General features: G+C 39.5%; 1 protein-coding gene across 1 annotated transcript in view; it reads right to left on the bottom strand.

Annotated features, from left to right (window-relative positions):
* The window catches only part of LOC139539230 (thioredoxin-like protein 1), a 27,167-nt gene extending 3,551 nt beyond the window's left edge, over positions 1–23,616 (bottom strand). Inside the window, exons 1-4 of the mRNA XM_071342115.1 lie at positions 23,403–23,616; positions 22,594–22,690; positions 22,186–22,359; positions 21,433–21,555 (exon numbers count right to left, since the gene is read on the bottom strand). Of these exons, the coding sequence (XP_071198216.1) occupies positions 21,433–21,555; positions 22,186–22,359; positions 22,594–22,690; positions 23,403–23,500 (492 nt within the window). The 5' untranslated portion in view covers positions 23,501–23,616. The remainder of the gene's footprint in view (positions 1–21,432; positions 21,556–22,185; positions 22,360–22,593; positions 22,691–23,402) is intronic.

Raw genomic sequence — 23,616 nt, 5'->3', positions numbered from 1 at the left:
GGGGTGTTACTATACATCTATTAGTCTAGTCAGTGAGGGGTGTTACTATACATCTATTAGTCTAGTCAGTGAGGGGTGATACTATACATCTATTAGTCTAGTCAGTGAGGGGTGATACTATACATCTATTAGTCTAGTCAGTGAGGGGTGTTACTATACATCTATTAGTCTAGTCAGTGAGGGGTGATACTATACATCTATTAGTCTAGTCAGTGAGGGGTGATACTATACATCTATTAGTCTAGTCAGTGAGGGGTGATACTATACATCTATTAGTCTAGTCAGTGAGGGGTGATACTATACATCTATTAGTCTAGTCAGTGAGGGGTGATACTATACATCTATTAGTCTAGTCAGTGAGGGGTGTTACTATACATCTATTAGTCTAGTCAGTGAGGGGTGATACTATACATCTATTAGTCTAGTCAGTGAGGGGTGATACTATACATCTATTAGTCTAGTCAGTGAGGGGTGATACTATACATCTATTAGTCTAGTCAGTGAGGGGTGATACTATACATCTATTAGTCTAGTCAGTGAGGGGTGATACTATATATCTATTAGTCTAGTCAGTGAGGGGTGATACTATACATCTATTAGTCTAGTCAGTGAGGGGTGATACTATACATCTATTAGTCTAGTCAGTGAGGGGTGTTACTATACATCTATTAGTCTAGTCAGTGAGGGGTGATACTATACATCTATTAGTCTGTCAGTGAGGGGTGATACTATACATCTATTAGTCTGTCAGTGAGGGGTGATACTATACATCTATTAGTCTAGTCAGTGAGGGGTGATACTATACATCTATTAGTCTGTCAGTGAGGGGTGATACTATACATCTATTAGTCTAGTCAGTGAGGGGTGATACTATACATCTATTAGTCTGTCAGTGAGGGGTGATACTATACATCTATTAGTCTGTCAGTGAGGGGTGATACTATACATCTATTAGTCTAGTCAGTGAGGGGTGATACTATACATCTATTAGTCTAGTCAGTGAGGGGTGATACTATACATCTATTAGTCTAGTCAGTGAGGGGTGATACTATACATCTATTAGTCTAGTCAGTGAGGGGTGATACTATACATCTATTAGTCTAGTCAGTGAGGGGTGATACTATACATCTATTAGTCTAGTCAGTGAGGGGTGATACTATACATCTATTAGTCTAGTCAGTGAGGGGTGATACTATACATCTATTAGTCTAGTCAGTGAGGGGTGATACTATACATCTATTAGTCTAGTCAGTGAGGGGTGATACTATACATCTATTAGTCTGTCAGTGAGGGGTGTTACTATACATCTATTAGTCTAGTCAGTGAGGGGTGATACTATACATCTATTAGTCTAGTCAGTGAGGGGTGATACTATACATCTATTAGTCTAGTCAGTGAGGGGTGTTACTATACATCTATTAGTCTGTCAGTGAGGGGTGATACTATACATCTATTAGTCTAGTCAGTGAGGGGTGATACTATACATCTATTAGTCTGTCAGTGAGGGGTGATACTATACATCTATTAGTCTAGTCAGTGAGGGGTGATACTATACATCTATTAGTCTAGTCAGTGAGGGGTGATACTATACATCTATTAGTCTAGTCAGTGAGGGGTGATACTATACATCTATTAGTCTAGTCAGTGAGGGGTGATACTATACATCTATTAGTCTGTCAGTGAGGGGTGATACTATACATCTATTAGTCTAGTCAGTGAGGGGTGATACTATACATCTATTAGTCTAGTCAGTGAGGGGTGATACTATACATCTATTAGTCTAGTCAGTGAGGGGTGATACTATACTTCTATTAGTCTAGTCAGTGAGGGGTGATACTATACATCTATTAGTCTAGTCAGTGAGGGGTGTTACTATACATCTATTAGTCTAGTCAGTGAGGGGTGATACTATACATCTATTAGTCTGTCAGTGAGGGGTGATACTATACATCTATTAGTCTAGTCAGTGAGGGGTGATACTATACATCTATTAGTCTAGTCAGTGAGGGGTGTTACTATACATCTATTAGTCTAGTCAGTGAGGGGTGATACTATACATCTATTAGTCTGTCAGTGAGGGGTGATACTATACATCTATTAGTCTAGTCAGTGAGGGGTGATACTATACATCTATTAGTCTAGTCAGTGAGGGGTGATACTATACATCTATTAGTCTAGTCAGTGAGGGGTGATACTATACATCTATTAGTCTAGTCAGTGAGGGGTGATACTATACATCTATTAGTCTAGTCAGTGAGGGGTGATACTATACATCTATTAGTCTAGTCAGTGAGGGGTGATACTATACATCTATTAGTCTAGTCAGTGAGGGGTGATACTATACATCTATTAGTCTGTCAGTGAGGGGTGATACTATACATCTATTAGTCTAGTCAGTGAGGGGTGATACTATACATCTATTAGTCTAGTCAGTGAGGGGTGTTACTATACATCTATTAGTCTAGTCAGTGAGGGGTGATACTATACATCTATTAGTCTAGTCAGTGAGGGGTGATACTATACATCTATTAGTCTAGTCAGTGAGGGGTGATACTATACATCTATTAGTCTAGTCAGTGAGGGGTGTTACTATACATCTATTAGTCTAGTCAGTGAGGGGTGATACTATACATCTATTAGTCTAGTCAGTGAGGGGTGATACTATACATCTATTAGTCTAGTCAGTGAGGGGTGATACTATACATCTATTAGTCTAGTCAGTGAGGGGTGATACTATACATCTATTAGTCTAGTCAGTGAGGGGTGATACTATACATCTATTAGTCTAGTCAGTGAGGGGTGATACTATACATCTATTAGTCTAGTCAGTGAGGGGTGATACTATACATCTATTAGTCTGTCAGTGAGGGGTGATACTATACATCTATTAGTCTAGTCAGTGAGGGGTGATACTATACATCTATTAGTCTAGTCAGTGAGGGGTGATACTATACATCTATTAGTCTAGTCAGTGAGGGGTGATACTATACATCTATTAGTCTAGTCAGTGAGGGGTGATACTATACATCTATTAGTCTAGTCAGTGAGGGGTGATACTATACATCTATTAGTCTGTCAGTGAGGGGTGATACTATACATCTATTAGTCTAGTCAGTGAGGGGTGATACTATACATATATTAGTCTGTCAGTGAGGGGTGATACTATACATCTATTAGTCTAGTCAGTGAGGGGTGATATTATACATCTATTAGTCTAGTCAGTGAGGGGTGATACTATACATCTATTAGTCTAGTCAGTGAGGGGTGATACTATACATATATTAGTCTAGTCAGTGAGGGGTGATACTATACATCTATTAGTCTAGTCAGTGAGGGGTGATACTATACATCTATTAGTCTGTCAGTGAGGGGTGATACTATACATCTATTAGTCTAGTCAGTGAGGGGTGATACTATACATCTATTAGTCTAGTCAGTGAGGGGTGTTACTATACATCTATTAGTCTAGTCAGTGAGGGGTGTTACTATACATCTATTAGTCTAGTCAGTGAGGGGTGATACTATACATCTATTAGTCTAGTCAGTGAGGGGTGTTACTATACATCTATTAGTCTAGTCAGTGAGGGGTGTTACTATACATCTATTAGTCTAGTCAGTGAGGGGTGATACTATACATATATTAGTCTAGTCAGTGAGGGGTGTTACTATACATCTATTAGTCTAGTCAGTGAGGGGTGTTACTATACATCTATTAGTCTACTCAGTGAGGGGTGATACTATACATCTATTAGTCTAGTCAGTGAGGGGTGATACTATACATCTATTAGTCTAGTCAGTGAGGGGTGTTACTATACATCTATTAGTCTAGTCAGTGAGGGGTGTTACTATACATCTATTAGTCTAGTCAGTGAGGGGTGATACTATACATCTATTAGTCTAGTCAGTGAGGGGTGTTACTATACATCTATTAGTCTAGTCAGTGAGGGGTGTTACTATACATCTATTAGTCTAGTCAGTGAGGGGTGATACTATACATCTATTAGTCTGTCAGTGAGGGGTGATACTATACATCTATTAGTCTAGTCAGTGAGGGGTGTTACTATACATCTATTAGTCTAGTCAGTGAGGGGTGTTACTATACATCTATTAGTCTAGTCAGTGAGGGGTGATACTATACATCTATTAGTCTAGTCAGTGAGGGGTGTTACTATACATCTATTAGTCTAGTCAGTGAGGGGTGTTACTATACATCTATTAGTCTAGTCAGTGAGGGGTGATACTATACATCTATTAGTCTGTCAGTGAGGGGTGATACTATACATCTATTAGTCTAGTCAGTGAGGGGTGATACTATACATCTATTAGTCTAGTCAGTGAGGGGTGATACTATACATCTATTAGTCTAGTCAGTGAGGGGTGATACTATACATCTATTAGTCTAGTCAGTGAGGGGTGTTACTATACATCTATTAGTCTAGTCAGTGAGGGGTGATACTATACATCTATTAGTCTAGTCAGTGAGGGGTGTTACTATACATCTATTAGTCTAGTCAGTGAGGGGTGTTACTATACATCTATTAGTCTAGTCAGTGAGGGGTGATACTATACATCTATTAGTCTGTCAGTGAGGGGTGATACTATACATCTATTAGTCTAGTCAGTGAGGGGTGATACTATACATCTATTAGTCTAGTCAGTGAGGGGTGTTACTATACATCTATTAGTCTAGTCAGTGAGGGGTGTTACTATACATCTATTAGTCTAGTCAGTGAGGGGTGATACTATACATCTATTAGTCTAGTCAGTGAGGGGTGTTACTATACATCTATTAGTCTAGTCAGTGAGGGGTGTTACTATACATCTATTAGTCTAGTCAGTGAGGGGGTGATACTATACATCTATTAGTCTGTCAGTGAGGGGTGATACTATACATCTATTAGTCTAGTCAGTGAGGGGTGTTACTATACATCTATTAGTCTAGTCAGTGAGGGGTGATACTATACATCTATTAGTCTAGTCAGTGAGGGGTGATACTATACATATATTAGTCTAGTCAGTGAGGGGTGATACTATACATCTATTAGTCTAGTCAGTGAGGGGTGATACTATACATCTATTAGTCTGTCAGTGAGGGGTGATACTATACATCTATTAGTCTAGTCAGTGAGGGGTGTTACTATACATCTATTAGTCTAGTCAGTGAGGGGTGATACTATACATCTATTAGTCTAGTCAGTGAGGGGTGATACTATACATCTATTAGTCTAGTCAGTGAGGGGTGATACTATACATCTATTAGTCTGTCTGTGAGGGGTGATACTATACATCTATTAGTCTAGTCAGTGAGGGGTGTTACTATACATCTATTAGTCTAGTCAGTGAGGGGTGATACTATACATCTATTAGTCTAGTCAGTGAGGGGTGATACTATACATCTATTAGTCTAGTCAGTGAGGGGTGATACTATACATCTATTAGTCTAGTCAGTGAGGGGTGATACTATACATCTATTAGTCTGTCAGTGAGGGGTGATACTATACATCTATTAGTCTAGTCAGTGAGGGGTGTTACTATACATCTATTAGTCTAGTCAGTGAGGGGTGATACTATACATCTATTAGTCTAGTCAGTGAGGGGTGATACTATACATCTATTAGTCTGTCAGTGAGGGGTGATACTATACATCTATTAGTCTAGTCAGTGAGGGGTGATACTATACATCTATTAGTCTAGTCAGTGAGGGGTGATACTATACATCTATTAGTCTGTCAGTGAGGGGTGATACTATACATCTATTAGTCTAGTCAGTGAGGGGTGATACTATACATCTATTAGTCTGTCAGTGAGGGGTGATACTATACATCTATTAGTCTAGTCAGTGAGGGGTGATATTATACATCTATTAGTCTAGTCAGTGAGGGGTGATACTATACATCTATTAGTCTAGTCAGTGAGGGGTGATACTATACATATATTAGTCTAGTCAGTGAGGGGTGATACTATACATCTATTAGTCTAGTCAGTGAGGGGTGATACTATACATCTATTAGTCTGTCAGTGAGGGGTGTTACTATACATCTATTAGTCTAGTCAGTGAGGGGTGATACTATACATCTATTAGTCTGTCAGTGAGGGGTGATACTATACATCTATTAGTCTAGTCAGTGAGGGGTGTTACTATACATCTATTAGTCTAGTCAGTGAGGGGTGTTACTATACATCTATTAGTCTAGTCAGTGAGGGGTGATACTATACATCTATTAGTCTAGTCAGTGAGGGGTGTTACTATACATCTATTAGTCTAGTCAGTGAGGGGTGTTACTATACATCTATTAGTCTAGTCAGTGAGGGGTGATACTATACATATATTAGTCTAGTCAGTGAGGGGTGTTACTATACATCTATTAGTCTAGTCAGTGAGGGGTGTTACTATACATCTATTAGTCTAGTCAGTGAGGGGTGATACTATACATCTATTAGTCTAGTCAGTGAGGGGTGATACTATACATCTATTAGTCTAGTCAGTGAGGGGTGTTACTATACATCTATTAGTCTAGTCAGTGAGGGGTGTTACTATACATCTATTAGTCTAGTCAGTGAGGGGTGATACTATACATCTATTAGTCTAGTCAGTGAGGGGTGTTACTATACATCTATTAGTCTAGTCAGTGAGGGGTGTTACTATACATCTATTAGTCTAGTCAGTGAGGGGTGATACTATACATCTATTAGTCTGTCAGTGAGGGGTGATACTATACATCTATTAGTCTAGTCAGTGAGGGGTGTTACTATACATCTATTAGTCTAGTCAGTGAGGGGTGTTACTATACATCTATTAGTCTAGTCAGTGAGGGGTGATACTATACATCTATTAGTCTAGTCAGTGAGGGGTGTTACTATACATCTATTAGTCTAGTCAGTGAGGGGTGTTACTATACATCTATTAGTCTAGTCAGTGAGGGGTGATACTATACATCTATTAGTCTGTCAGTGAGGGGTGATACTATACATCTATTAGTCTAGTCAGTGAGGGGTGATACTATACATCTATTAGTCTAGTCAGTGAGGGGTGTTACTATACATCTATTAGTCTAGTCAGTGAGGGGTGTTACTATACATCTATTAGTCTAGTCAGTGAGGGGTGATACTATACATCTATTAGTCTAGTCAGTGAGGGGTGTTACTATACATCTATTAGTCTAGTCAGTGAGGGGTGTTACTATACATCTATTAGTCTAGTCAGTGAGGGGTGATACTATACATCTATTAGTCTGTCAGTGAGGGGTGATACTATACATCTATTAGTCTAGTCAGTGAGGGGTGTTACTATACATCTATTAGTCTAGTCAGTGAGGGGTGATACTATACATCTATTAGTCTAGTCAGTGAGGGGTGATACTATACATATATTAGTCTAGTCAGTGAGGGGTGATACTATACATCTATTAGTCTAGTCAGTGAGGGGTGATACTATACATCTATTAGTCTGTCAGTGAGGGGTGATACTATACATCTATTAGTCTAGTCAGTGAGGGGTGATACTATACATCTATTAGTCTAGTCAGTGAGGGGTGTTACTATACATCTATTAGTCTAGTCAGTGAGGGGTGATACTATACATCTATTAGTCTAGTCAGTGAGGGGTGATACTATACATCTATTAGTCTAGTCAGTGAGGGGTGATACTATACATCTATTAGTCTGTCAGTGAGGGGTGATACTATACATCTATTAGTCTAGTCAGTGAGGGGTGTTACTATACATCTATTAGTCTAGTCAGTGAGGGGTGATACTATACATCTATTAGTCTAGTCAGTGAGGGGTGATACTATACATCTATTAGTCTAGTCAGTGAGGGGTGATACTATACATCTATTAGTCTAGTCAGTGAGGGGTGATACTATACATCTATTAGTCTGTCAGTGAGGGGTGATACTATACATCTATTAGTCTAGTCAGTGAGGGGTGTTACTATACATCTATTAGTCTAGTCAGTGAGGGGTGATACTATACATCTATTAGTCTAGTCAGTGAGGGGTGATACTATACATCTATTAGTCTGTCAGTGAGGGGTGATACTATACATCTATTAGTCTAGTCAGTGAGGGGTGATACTATACATCTATTAGTCTAGTCAGTGAGGGGTGATACTATACATCTATTAGTCTGTCAGTGAGGGGTGATACTATACATCTATTAGTCTAGTCAGTGAGGGGTGATACTATACATCTATTAGTCTGTCAGTGAGGGGTGATACTATACATCTATTAGTCTAGTCAGTGAGGGGTGATACTATACATCTATTAGTCTAGTCAGTGAGGGGTGATACTATACATCTATTAGTCTAGTCAGTGAGGGGTGATACTATACATCTATTAGTCTGTCAGTGAGGGGTGATACTATACATCTATTAGTCTAGTCAGTGAGGGGTGATACTATACATCTATTAGTCTAGTCAGTGAGGGGTGATACTATACATCTATTAGTCTAGTCAGTGAGGGGTGATACTATACATCTATTAGTCTAGTCAGTGAGGGGTGATACTATACATCTATTAGTCTAGTCAGTGAGGGGTGATACTATACATCTATTAGTCTGTCAGTGAGGGGTGATACTATACATCTATTAGTCTAGTCAGTGAGGGGTGATACTATACATCTATTAGTCTAGTCAGTGAGGGGTGATACTATACATCTATTAGTCTAGTCAGTGAGGGGTGATACTATACATCTATTAGTCTAGTCAGTGAGGGGTGATACTATACATCTATTAGTCTAGTCAGTGAGGGGTGTTACTATACATCTATTAGTCTAGTCAGTGAGGGGTGATACTATACATCTATTAGTCTAGTCAGTGAGGGGTGATACTATACATCTATTAGTCTAGTCAGTGAGGGGTGTTACTATACATCTATTAGTCTAGTCAGTGAGGGGTGATACTATACATCTATTAGTCTGTCAGTGAGGGGTGATACTATACATCTATTAGTCTAGTCAGTGAGGGGTGATACTATACATCTATTAGTCTAGTCAGTGAGGGGTGATACTATACATCTATTAGTCTGTCAGTGAGGGGTGATACTATACATCTATTAGTCTAGTCAGTGAGGGGTGATACTATACATCTATTAGTCTAGTCAGTGAGGGGTGATACTATACATCTATTAGTCTGTCAGTGAGGGGTGATACTATACATCTATTAGTCTAGTCAGTGAGGGGTGATACTATACATCTATTAGTCTAGTCAGTGAGGGGTGATACTATACATCTATTAGTCTAGTCAGTGAGGGGTGATACTATACATCTATTAGTCTAGTCAGTGAGGGGTGATACTATACATCTATTAGTCTGTCAGTGAGGGGTGATACTATACATCTATTAGTCTAGTCAGTGAGGGGTGATACTATACATCTATTAGTCTAGTCAGTGAGGGGTGATACTATACATCTATTAGTCTAGTCAGTGAGGGGTGATACTATACATCTATTAGTCTAGTCAGTGAGGGGTGATACTATACATCTATTAGTCTAGTCAGTGAGGGGTGATACTATACATCTATTAGTCTAGTCAGTGAGGGGTGATACTATACATCTATTAGTCTGTCAGTGAGGGGTGATACTATACATCTATTAGTCTAGTCAGTGAGGGGTGATACTATACATCTATTAGTCTAGTCAGTGAGGGGTGATACTATACATCTATTAGTCTGTCAGTGAGGGGTGATACTATACATCTATTAGTCTAGTCAGTGAGGGGTGATACTATACATCTATTAGTCTAGTCAGTGAGGGGTGATACTATACATCTATTAGTCTGTCAGTGAGGGGTGATACTATACATCTATTAGTCTGTCAGTGAGGGGTGATACTATACATCTATTAGTCTGTCAGTGAGGGGTGATACTATACATCTATTAGTCTAGTCAGTGAGGGGTGTTACTATACATCTATTAGTCTAGTCAGTGAGGGGTGATACTATACATCTATTAGTCTAGTCAGTGAGGGGTGATACTATACATCTATTAGTCTAGTCAGTGAGGGGTGATACTATACATCTATTAGTCTGTCAGTGAGGGGTGATACTATACATCTATTAGTCTAGTCAGTGAGGGGTGATACTATACATCTATTAGTCTAGTCAGTGAGGGGTGATACTATACATCTATTAGTCTAGTCAGTGAGGGGTGATACTATACATCTATTAGTCTAGTCAGTGAGGGGTGTTACTATACATCTATTAGTCTGTCAGTGAGGGGTGATACTATACATCTATTAGTCTAGTCAGTGAGGGGTGTTACTATACATCTATTAGTCTAGTCAGTGAGGGGTGATACTATACATCTATTAGTCTAGTCAGTGAGGGGTGTTACTATACATCTATTAGTCTAGTCAGTGAGGGGTGATACTATACATCTATTAGTCTAGTCAGTGAGGGGTGTTACTATACATCTATTAGTCTAGTCAGTGAGGGGTGATACTATACATCTATTAGTCTAGTCAGTGAGGGGTGATACTATACATCTATTAGTCTAGTCAGTGAGGGGTGATACTATACATCTATTAGTCTAGTCAGTGAGGGGTGATACTATACATCTATTAGTCTAGTCAGTGAGGGGTGATACTATACATCTATTAGTCTAGTCAGTGAGGGGTGATACTATACATCTATTAGTCTGTCAGTGAGGGGTGATACTATACATCTATTAGTCTAGTCAGTGAGGGGTGATACTATACATCTATTAGTCTGTCAGTGAGGGGTGATACTATACATCTATTAGTCTAGTCAGTGAGGGGTGATACTATACATCTATTAGTCTAGTCAGTGAGGGGTGATACTATACATCTATTAGTCTAGTCAGTGAGGGGTGATACTATACATCTATTAGTCTAGTCAGTGAGGGGTGATACTATACATCTATTAGTCTGTCAGTGAGGGGTGATACTATACATCTATTAGTCTAGTCAGTGAGGGGTGATACTATACATCTATTAGTCTAGTCAGTGAGGGGTGATACTATACATCTATTAGTCTAGTCAGTGAGGGGTGATACTATACATCTATTAGTCTGTCAGTGAGGGGTGATACTATACATCTATTAGTCTAGTCAGTGAGGGGTGATACTATACATCTATTAGTCTAGTCAGTGAGGGGTGATACTATACATCTATTAGTCTAGTCAGTGAGGGGTGATACTATACATCTATTAGTCTGTCAGTGAGGGGTGATACTATACATCTATTAGTCTAGTCAGTGAGGGGTGATACTATACATCTATTAGTCTAGTCAGTGAGGGGTGATACTATACATCTATTAGTCTAGTCTGTCAGTGAGGGGTGATACTATACATCTATTAGTCTAGTCAGTGAGGGGTGATACTATACATCTATTAGTCTAGTCAGTGAGGGGTGATACTATACATCTATTAGTCTAGTCAGTGAGGGGTGATACTATACATCTATTAGTCTGTCAGTGAGGGGTGATACTATACATCTATTAGTCTAGTCAGTGAGGGGTGATACTATACATCTATTAGTCTAGTCAGTGAGGGGTGATACTATACATCTATTAGTCTAGTCAGTGAGGGGTGATACTATACATCTATTAGTCTAGTCAGTGAGGGGTGATACTATACATCTATTAGTCTAGTCAGTGAGGGGTGATACTATACATCTATTAGTCTAGTCAGTGAGGGGTGATACTATACATCTATTAGTCTGTCAGTGAGGGGTGATACTATACATCTATTAGTCTAGTCAGTGAGGGGTGATACTATACATCTATTAGTCTAGTCAGTGAGGGGTGATACTATACATCTATTAGTCTAGTCAGTGAGGGGTGATACTATACATCTATTAGTCTAGTCAGTGAGGGGTGATACTATACATCTATTAGTCTAGTCTGTCAGTGAGGGGTGATACTATACATCTATTAGTCTAGTCAGTGAGGGGTGTTACTATACATCTATTAGTCTAGTCAGTGAGGGGTGATACTATACATCTATTAGTCTAGTCAGTGAGGGGTGATACTATACATCTATTAGTCTAGTCAGTGAGGGGTGATACTATACATCTATTAGTCTAGTCAGTGAGGGGTGATACTATACATCTATTAGTCTAGTCAGTGAGGGGTGATACTATACATCTATTAGTCTGTCAGTGAGGGGTGATACTATACATCTATTAGTCTGTCAGTGAGGGGTGATACTATACATCTATTAGTCTAGTCAGTGAGGGGTGATACTATACATCTATTAGTCTAGTCAGTGAGGGGTGATACTATACATCTATTAGTCTAGTCAGTGAGGGGTGATACTATACATCTATTAGTCTAGTCAGTGAGGGGTGATACTATACATCTATTAGTCTAGTCAGTGAGGGGTGATACTATACATCTATTAGTCTAGTCAGTGAGGGGTGATACTATACATCTATTAGTCTAGTCAGTGAGGGGTGATACTATACATCTATTAGTCTAGTCAGTGAGGGGTGATACTATACATCTATTAGTCTAGTCAGTGAGGGGTGATACTATACATCTATTAGTCTAGTCAGTGAGGGGTGATACTATACATCTATTAGTCTAGTCAGTGAGGGGTGTTACTATACATCTATTAGTCTAGTCAGTGAGGGGTGATACTATACATCTATTAGTCTAGTCAGTGAGGGGTGTTACTATACATCTATTAGTCTAGTCAGTGAGGGGTGATACTATACATCTATTAGTCTGTCAGTGAGGGGTGATACTATACATCTATTAGTCTGTCAGTGAGGGGTGATACTATACATCTATTAGTCTGTCAGTGAGGGGTGATACTATACATCTATTAGTCTAGTCAGTGAGGGGTGATACTATACATCTATTAGTCTAGTCAGTGAGGGGTGTTACTATACATCTATTAGTCTAGTCAGTGAGGGGTGATACTATACATCTATTAGTCTAGTCAGTGAGGGGTGTTACTATACATCTATTAGTCTAGTCAGTGAGGGGTGATACTATACATCTATTAGTCTGTCAGTGAGGGGTGATACTATACATCTATTAGTCTGTCAGTGAGGGGTGTTACTATACATCTATTAGTCTAGTCAGTGAGGGGTGATACTATACATCTATTAGTCTAGTCAGTGAGGGGTGTTACTATACATCTATTAGTCTAGTCAGTGAGGGGTGATACTATACATCTATTAGTCTAGTCAGTGAGGGGTGATACTATACATCTATTAGTCTAGTCAGTGAGGGGTGTTACTATACATCTATTAGTCTAGTCAGTGAGGGGTGTTACTATACATCTATTAGTCTAGTCAGTGAGGGGTGATACTATACATCTATTAGTCTAGTCAGTGAGGGGTGATACTATACATCTATTAGTCTAGTCAGTGAGGGGTGATACTATACATCTATTAGTCTAGTCAGTGAGGGGTGATACTATACATCTATTAGTCTAGTCAGTGAGGGGTGATACTATACATCTATTAGTCTAGTCAGTGAGGGGTGATACTATACATCTATTAGTCTAGTCAGTGAGGGGTGATATTATACATCTATTAGTCTAGTCAGTGAGGGGTGATACTATACATCTATTAGTCTAGTCAGTGAGGGGTGATACTATACATCTATTAGTCTAGTCAGTGAGGGGTGATACTATACATCTATTAGTCTGTCAGTGAGGGGTGTTACTATACATCTATTAGTCTAGTCAGTGAGGGGTGATACTATACATCTATTAGTCTAGTCAGTGAGGGGTGATACTATACATCTATTAGTCTAGTCAGTGAGGGGTGATACTATACATCTATTAGTCTAGTCAGTGAGGGGTGATACTATACATCTATTAGTCTGTCAGTGAGGGGTGATACTATACATCTATTAGTCTAGTCAGTGAGGGGTGATACTATACATCTATTAGTCTAGTCAGTGAGGGGTGATACTATACATCTATTAGTCTGTCAGTGAGGGGTGATACTATACATCTATTAGTCTAGTCAGTGAGGGGTGATACTATACATCTATTAGTCTGTCAGTGAGGGGTGATACTATACATCTATTAGTCTAGTCAGTGAGGGGTGATACTATACATCTATTAGTCTAGTCAGTGAGGGGTGATACTATACATCTATTAGTCTGTCAGTGAGGGGTGATACTATACATCTATTAGTCTGTCAGTGAGGGGTGATACTATACATCTATTAGTCTAGTCAGTGAGGGGTGATACTATACATCTATTAGTCTGTCAGTGAGGGGTGATACTATACATCTATTAGTCTAGTCAGTGAGGGGTGATACTATACATCTATTAGTCTAGTCAGTGAGGGGTGATACTATACATCTATTAGTCTAGTCAGTGAGGGGTGATACTATACATCTATTAGTCTGTCAGTGAGGGGTGATACTATACATCTATTAGTCTAGTCAGTGAGGGGTGATACTATACATCTATTAGTCTAGTCAGTGAGGGGTGATACTATACATCTATTAGTCTAGTCAGTGAGGGGTGTTACTATACATCTATTAGTCTAGTCAGTGAGGGGTGATACTATACATCTATTAGTCTAGTCAGTGAGGGGTGATACTATACATCTATTAGTCTAGTCAGTGAGGGGTGATACTATACATCTATTAGTCTAGTCAGTGAGGGGTGTTACTATACATCTATTAGTCTGTCAGTGAGGGGTGATACTATACATCTATTAGTCTAGTCAGTGAGGGGTGATACTATACATCTATTAGTCTGTCAGTGAGGGGTGATACTATACATCTATTAGTCTAGTCAGTGAGGGGTGATACTATACATCTATTAGTCTAGTCAGTGAGGGGTGATACTATACATCTATTAGTCTAGTCAGTGAGGGGTGATACTATACATCTATTAGTCTAGTCAGTGAGGGGTGATACTATACATCTATTAGTCTAGTCAGTGAGGGGTGATACTATACATCTATTAGTCTGTCAGTGAGGGGTGATACTATACATCTATTAGTCTAGTCAGTGAGGGGTGATACTATACATCTATTAGTCTAGTCAGTGAGGGGTGATACTATACATCTATTAGTCTAGTCAGTGAGGGGTGATACTATACATCTATTAGTCTAGTCAGTGAGGGGTGATACTATACATCTATTAGTCTAGTCAGTGAGGGGTGATACTATACATCTATTAGTCTAGTCAGTGAGGGGTGATACTATACATCTATTAGTCTGTCAGTGAGGGGTGATACTATACATCTATTAGTCTAGTCAGTGAGGGGTGATACTATACATCTATTAGTCTAGTCAGTGAGGGGTGATACTATACATCTATTAGTCTAGTCAGTGAGGGGTGATACTATACATCTATTAGTCTAGTCAGTGAGGGGTGTTACTATACATCTATTAGTCTGTCAGTGAGGGGTGATACTATACATCTATTAGTCTAGTCAGTGAGGGGTGTTACTATACATCTATTAGTCTAGTCAGTGAGGGGTGATACTATACATCTATTAGTCTAGTCAGTGAGGGGTGTTACTATACATCTATTAGTCTAGTCAGTGAGGGGTGATACTATACATCTATTAGTCTAGTCAGTGAGGGGTGTTACTATACATCTATTAGTCTAGTCAGTGAGGGGTGATACTATACATCTATTAGTCTAGTCAGTGAGGGGTGATACTATACATCTATTAGTCTAGTCAGTGAGGGGTGATACTATACATCTATTAGTCTAGTCAGTGAGGGGTGATACTATACATCTATTAGTCTAGTCAGTGAGGGGTGATACTATACATCTATTAGTCTAGTCAGTGAGGGGTGATACTATACATCTATTAGTCTGTCAGTGAGGGGTGATACTATACATCTATTAGTCTAGTCAGTGAGGGGTGATACTATACATCTATTAGTCTGTCAGTGAGGGGTGATACTATACATCTATTAGTCTAGTCAGTGAGGGGTGATACTATACATCTATTAGTCTAGTCAGTGAGGGGTGATACTATACATCTATTAGTCTAGTCAGTGAGGGGTGATACTATACATCTATTAGTCTAGTCAGTGAGGGGTGATACTATACATCTATTAGTCTGTCAGTGAGGGGTGATACTATACATCTATTAGTCTAGTCAGTGAGGGGTGATACTATACATCTATTAGTCTAGTCAGTGAGGGGTGATACTATACATCTATTAGTCTAGTCAGTGAGGGGTGATACTATACATCTATTAGTCTGTCAGTGAGGGGTGATACTATACATCTATTAGTCTAGTCAGTGAGGGGTGATACTATACATCTATTAGTCTAGTCAGTGAGGGGTGATACTATACATCTATTAGTCTAGTCAGTGAGGGGTGATACTATACATCTATTAGTCTGTCAGTGAGGGGTGATACTATACATCTATTAGTCTAGTCAGTGAGGGGTGATACTATACATCTATTAGTCTAGTCAGTGAGGGGTGATACTATACATCTATTAGTCTAGTCTGTCAGTGAGGGGTGATACTATACATCTATTAGTCTAGTCAGTGAGGGGTGATACTATACATCTATTAGTCTAGTCAGTGAGGGGTGATACTATACATCTATTAGTCTAGTCAGTGAGGGGTGATACTATACATCTATTAGTCTGTCAGTGAGGGGTGATACTATACATCTATTAGTCTAGTCAGTGAGGGGTGATACTATACATCTATTAGTCTAGTCAGTGAGGGGTGATACTATACATCTATTAGTCTAGTCAGTGAGGGGTGATACTATACATCTATTAGTCTAGTCAGTGAGGGGTGATACTATACATCTATTAGTCTAGTCAGTGAGGGGTGATACTATACATCTATTAGTCTAGTCAGTGAGGGGTGATACTATACATCTATTAGTCTGTCAGTGAGGGGTGATACTATACATCTATTAGTCTAGTCAGTGAGGGGTGATACTATACATCTATTAGTCTAGTCAGTGAGGGGTGATACTATACATCTATTAGTCTAGTCAGTGAGGGGTGATACTATACATCTATTAGTCTAGTCAGTGAGGGGTGATACTATACATCTATTAGTCTAGTCTGTCAGTGAGGGGTGATACTATACATCTATTAGTCTAGTCAGTGAGGGGTGTTACTATACATCTATTAGTCTAGTCAGTGAGGGGTGATACTATACATCTATTAGTCTAGTCAGTGAGGGGTGATACTATACATCTATTAGTCTAGTCAGTGAGGGGTGATACTATACATCTATTAGTCTAGTCAGTGAGGGGTGATACTATACATCTATTAGTCTAGTCAGTGAGGGGTGATACTATACATCTATTAGTCTGTCAGTGAGGGGTGATACTATACATCTATTAGTCTGTCAGTGAGGGGTGATACTATACATCTATTAGTCTAGTCAGTGAGGGGTGATACTATACATCTATTAGTCTAGTCAGTGAGGGGTGATACTATACATCTATTAGTCTAGTCAGTGAGGGGTGATACTATACATCTATTAGTCTAGTCAGTGAGGGGTGATACTATACATCTATTAGTCTAGTCAGTGAGGGGTGATACTATACATCTATTAGTCTAGTCAGTGAGGGGTGATACTATACATCTATTAGTCTAGTCAGTGAGGGGTGATACTATACATCTATTAGTCTAGTCAGTGAGGGGTGATACTATACATCTATTAGTCTAGTCAGTGAGGGGTGATACTATACATCTATTAGTCTAGTCAGTGAGGGGTGATACTATACATCTATTAGTCTAGTCAGTGAGGGGTGTTACTATACATCTATTAGTCTAGTCAGTGAGGGGTGATACTATACATCTATTAGTCTAGTCAGTGAGGGGTGTTACTATACATCTATTAGTCTAGTCAGTGAGGGGTGATACTATACATCTATTAGTCTGTCAGTGAGGGGTGATACTATACATCTATTAGTCTGTCAGTGAGGGGTGATACTATACATCTATTAGTCTGTCAGTGAGGGGTGATACTATACATCTATTAGTCTAGTCAGTGAGGGGTGATACTATACATCTATTAGTCTAGTCAGTGAGGGGTGTTACTATACATCTATTAGTCTAGTCAGTGAGGGGTGATACTATACATCTATTAGTCTAGTCAGTGAGGGGTGTTACTATACATCTATTAGTCTAGTCAGTGAGGGGTGATACTATACATCTATTAGTCTGTCAGTGAGGGGTGATACTATACATCTATTAGTCTGTCAGTGAGGGGTGTTACTATACATCTATTAGTCTAGTCAGTGAGGGGTGATACTATACATCTATTAGTCTAGTCAGTGAGGGGTGTTACTATACATCTATTAGTCTAGTCAGTGAGGGGTGATACTATACATCTATTAGTCTAGTCAGTGAGGGGTGATACTATACATCTATTAGTCTAGTCAGTGAGGGGTGTTACTATACATCTATTAGTCTAGTCAGTGAGGGGTGTTACTATACATCTATTAGTCTAGTCAGTGAGGGGTGATACTATACATCTATTAGTCTAGTCAGTGAGGGGTGATACTATACATCTATTAGTCTAGTCAGTGAGGGGTGATACTATACATCTATTAGTCTAGTCAGTGAGGGGTGATACTATACATCTATTAGTCTAGTCAGTGAGGGGTGATACTATACATCTATTAGTCTAGTCAGTGAGGGGTGATACTATACATCTATTAGTCTAGTCAGTGAGGGGTGATATTATACATCTATTAGTCTAGTCAGTGAGGGGTGATACTATACATCTATTAGTCTAGTCAGTGAGGGGTGATACTATACATCTATTAGTCTAGTCAGTGAGGGGTGATACTATACATCTATTAGTCTGTCAGTGAGGGGTGTTACTATACATCTATTAGTCTAGTCAGTGAGGGGTGATACTATACATCTATTAGTCTAGTCAGTGAGGGGTGATACTATACATCTATTAGTCTAGTCAGTGAGGGGTGATACTATACATCTATTAGTCTAGTCAGTGAGGGGTGATACTATACATCTATTAGTCTGTCAGTGAGGGGTGATACTATACATCTATTAGTCTAGTCAGTGAGGGGTGATACTATACATCTATTAGTCTAGTCAGTGAGGGGTGATACTATACATCTATTAGTCTGTCAGTGAGGGGTGATACTATACATCTATTAGTCTAGTCAGTGAGGGGTGATACTATACATCTATTAGTCTGTCAGTGAGGGGTGATACTATACATCTATTAGTCTAGTCAGTGAGGGGTGATACTATACATCTATTAGTCTAGTCAGTGAGGGGTGATACTATACATCTATTAGTCTGTCAGTGAGGGGTGATACTATACATCTATTAGTCTGTCAGTGAGGGGTGATACTATACATCTATTAGTCTAGTCAGTGAGGGGTGATACTATACATCTATTAGTCTGTCAGTGAGGGGTGATACTATACATCTATTAGTCTAGTCAGTGAGGGGTGATACTATACATCTATTAGTCTAGTCAGTGAGGGGTGATACTATACATCTATTAGTCTAGTCAGTGAGGGGTGATACTATACATCTATTAGTCTGTCAGTGAGGGGTGATACTATACATCTATTAGTCTAGTCAGTGAGGGGTGATACTATACATCTATTAGTCTAGTCAGTGAGGGGTGATACTATACATCTATTAGTCTAGTCAGTGAGGGGTGTTACTATACATCTATTAGTCTAGTCAGTGAGGGGTGATACTATACATCTATTAGTCTAGTCAGTGAGGGGTGATACTATACATCTATTAGTCTAGTCAGTGAGGGGTGATACTATACATCTATTAGTCTAGTCAGTGAGGGGTGTTACTATACATCTATTAGTCTAGTCAGTGAGGGGTGATACTATACATCTATTAGTCTAGTCAGTGAGGGGTGATACTATACATCTATTAGTCTGTCAGTGAGGGGTGATACTATACATCTATTAGTCTAGTCAGTGAGGGGTGATACTATACATCTATTAGTCTAGTCAGTGAGGGGTGATACTATACATCTATTAGTCTAGTCAGTGAGGGGTGATACTATACATCTATTAGTCTAGTCAGTGAGGGGTGATACTATACATCTATTAGTCTAGTCAGTGAGGGGTGATACTATACATCTATTAGTCTAGTCAGTGAGGGGTGATACTATACATCTATTAGTCTAGTCAGTGAGGGGTGATACTATACATCTATTAGTCTGTCAGTGAGGGGTGATACTATACATCTATTAGTCTAGTCAGTGAGGGGTGATACTATACATCTATTAGTCTAGTCAGTGAGGGGTGATACTATACATCTATTAGTCTAGTCAGTGAGGGGTGATACTATACATCTATTAGTCTAGTCAGTGAGGGGTGATACTATACATCTATTAGTCTAGTCAGTGAGGGGTGATACTATACATCTATTAGTCTAGTCAGTGAGGGGTGATACTATACATCTATTAGTCTAGTCTGTCAGTGAGGGGTGATACTATACATCTATTAGTCTAGTCAGTGAGGGGTGTTACTATACATCTATTAGTCTAGTCAGTGAGGGGTGATACTATACATCTATTAGTCTAGTCAGTGAGGGGTGATACTATACATCTATTAGTCTAGTCAGTGAGGGGTGATACTATACATCTATTAGTCTAGTCAGTGAGGGGTGATACTATACATCTATTAGTCTAGTCAGTGAGGGGTGATACTATACATCTATTAGTCTGTCAGTGAGGGGTGATACTATACATCTATTAGTCTAGTCAGTGAGGGGTGATACTATACATCTATTAGTCTAGTCAGTGAGGGGTGTTACTATACATCTATTAGTCTAGTCAGTGAGGGGTGTTACTATACATCTATTAGTCTGTCAGTGAGGGGTGATACTATACATCTATTAGTCTAGTCAGTGAGGGGTGATACTATACATCTATTAGTCTAGTCAGTGAGGGGTGATACTATACATCTATTAGTCTAGTCAGTGAGGGGTGATACTATACATCTATTAGTCTGTCAGTGAGGGGTGATACTATACATCTATTAGTCTGTCAGTGAGGGGTGATACTATACATCTATTAGTCTAGTTTCCACGCTGACATCAATAGAACGTAACATCCCACACTAAGAAGGAAAAAGTGTCTGTGTTCCACGTGGGTCTCGTCAATTAATTCCATAACCAGGGCAATCATTTTCAAATGGACATGGGGGGGGGGGGGGTACTTGCAGTCATTTTTTATAAATGTAATCTTTATTTAACTAGGCAAGTCAGTTATGAACAAATTCTTATTTACATTGACAGCCTACCCCGGCCAAACGCGGATGACGCTGGGACAATTGTGCACGGCACAATGGACTCCCAATCACGGCCCGACGTGATTTAACGTGGATTCGAACCAGGGACTGTAGTGACACCTCCTGCACTGAGATGCAGTGCCTTATACCGCTGCACAACTCAGTAAAACCTCACAACAGGTGACTGGACTGAACACATTCAGACCGCTCTGACCTAAAGAGAAGAACCTAACATCCATCCATCCTCAGACTCACCTGTTCATCACAGTCAGACTCCAGGTAGGTGGTGTCCTTGACTAAGCAGTTTTCAAAGCCGCTTTCGTCACTCTCATTTAGGCACTCACAGCCAGTTTTGTTCACAAACGGCATCAGGTCCATCTGAACACACAGACACAGTACAAAAATATATTTTTTTAAAGGACGCACACAAGGTGAACCCATGTTAAGTGCACATTAGAAGCGAGCACAAAAATAAAGATTTCATTCTAGTCAGAGGTTCTCGCACCTACTTGTGTAGTTGTGTAAAGCATCACCCTAAATGTTGACACTGCTTTACTGAAATGTGAGCTTATGTAGCGTATGGTTAGCTTCGACTTATGCTAAACCTTGCTACTGCCTTCCTGAGACCTGTCCTGGGATACCGTCACCACAGACCCAGAAATCAGTCAGCATTGACAGTGCAAGACAGGGAGGGGATCTGAGTTCACATCCTGTCTCGGAAAGACAGGGAGGGGTTCTGAGTTCACGTCCTGTCTCGGGAAGACAGGGAGGGGTTCTGAGTTCACGTCCTGTCTCGGGAAGACAGGGAGGTGTTCTGAGTTTGCGTCCCAGGTCGGGAAGACAAGGACAGAACTCAGAAGTATATCTAGCCTAGGGTGAACTTCCCAAAAAACATAAAGATCGGTTAAGCTAGTTGCTGGGCAATAGACAAACTATGATCTTAATTCTAAAGATTATCTTTACATTTTGGGAAACTCACACGAGTGATGTAGTTCATCATATACTCACATATCCCTTGGGAATGTCTGAGTCCTCGTTGCTTCCAGGGTCGTTTTCTACATGCTGCTTGATCTTCTCCTCTAGACCTGAGGCATCTGCACCTTGATACAGGTCAATTCGCACTTTGTTACGGAAAAACAAAAACGTTGGCGTTGCAGAGATGTTGTTGGCGGCAGCCGTTGCCTGAAAGAGGGAGATTGACATTCAAGTCTTAGTCACGTGCCTCAACACACATACCAGACGTCATCATCTGTATTGCTCAATGAATAACATGAGGATGTTGACATGTCTGAGGCTATACATCACTTCTTGTTTACCCAGTCTCCTATGACGACAACAACAACATAATGGAGTACCTGGTGTTTTGATAACGACACAGTAGGCTGTATTAATAAAACTCCAAAAAAATAACCTCACCTGACAGACGTGTACATCTACTTCAAGAAAAATTACGTGTGGGTACTTGTTACTCAACATGTTGAAAGGAGGGGATATTCTGACACAGGGTCGACACCTGGGGAGCGAAGAGGAGTTTAATAGGAAGCTATTGTCAACTAAACCCGAAGTTTAGTTAAATGGCTAACGTTAGTTAACTAGCTATTAACAATGGCTGTTATAAACAAAACATAAATGCTAAAGTAAGCCTTACATGTGCAGTAGCTAAAGCAATAGCTGGCTAAGCATTATTCTTCAGAGTTCGCCAGTTATCTAGATCGTTAACTAGCTAACGAACGTTAGCAAACATAGCTGTTGAGTTCCCTTCACGGGGAAGAGCATAGCTCGCTAGTAGATGCCTATTAAAACCACTAGCCAGATAGGTGGATGGCTAGCTAGATAATATTACTTCTATGTACCACAGATTATATCGAACATACTTGACTGTATTGTTAGATAGCTAGTACCAGACTACTGTCATGCTGTTAACAAAGTTGTCTAGCTAGCTTAGCCTGTCTGATATTGCTAAGTCATAGCTGGCTAAGCTATCTAGCTAACGTTAGTTACCTAACAGCGTGGTATGTTGTCCGAGTTAAGTTATCGTTAGTTATTTTTGTCACACTTTTAAAATAGCTTTTTGAAAATACTCAACAACTGATGCACCGTGAAATCCGAAACAAATTGACTAACTATCTGGTTATACATTCACAAATGAAAGTGGATCACTCATTTCAGTGTAGATCATAGCTAGCTGGTAAAGCCAGGGCCTGGGAACAGATTTTGAACCTTACCCGGCCATTGTGAACTTCACTACCGCAAGCCTTGAGCCGGCTTCTGCTAGCTCAGGTTGGAATTCTGAATCATTTCCGATTACCTTTACCCCGACCATTTTACAGAATACAGCTGCAAATATGTATCTTATTTATGACAGATTATATACAAAATAGTGTCACGGGTGTACACTGTCCAAACTCAACTCCTCTCTAGAATCACACACTTTACTGA

Source organism: Salvelinus alpinus, chromosome 1 (genome assembly GCF_045679555.1).
Source record: "Salvelinus alpinus chromosome 1, SLU_Salpinus.1, whole genome shotgun sequence".
Classification (NCBI taxonomy): Eukaryota; Metazoa; Chordata; class Actinopteri; order Salmoniformes; family Salmonidae; genus Salvelinus; species Salvelinus alpinus.
Note: the sequence above shows the minus strand (reverse complement) of the source record. Positions and strands in the feature narration are given on the sequence as shown.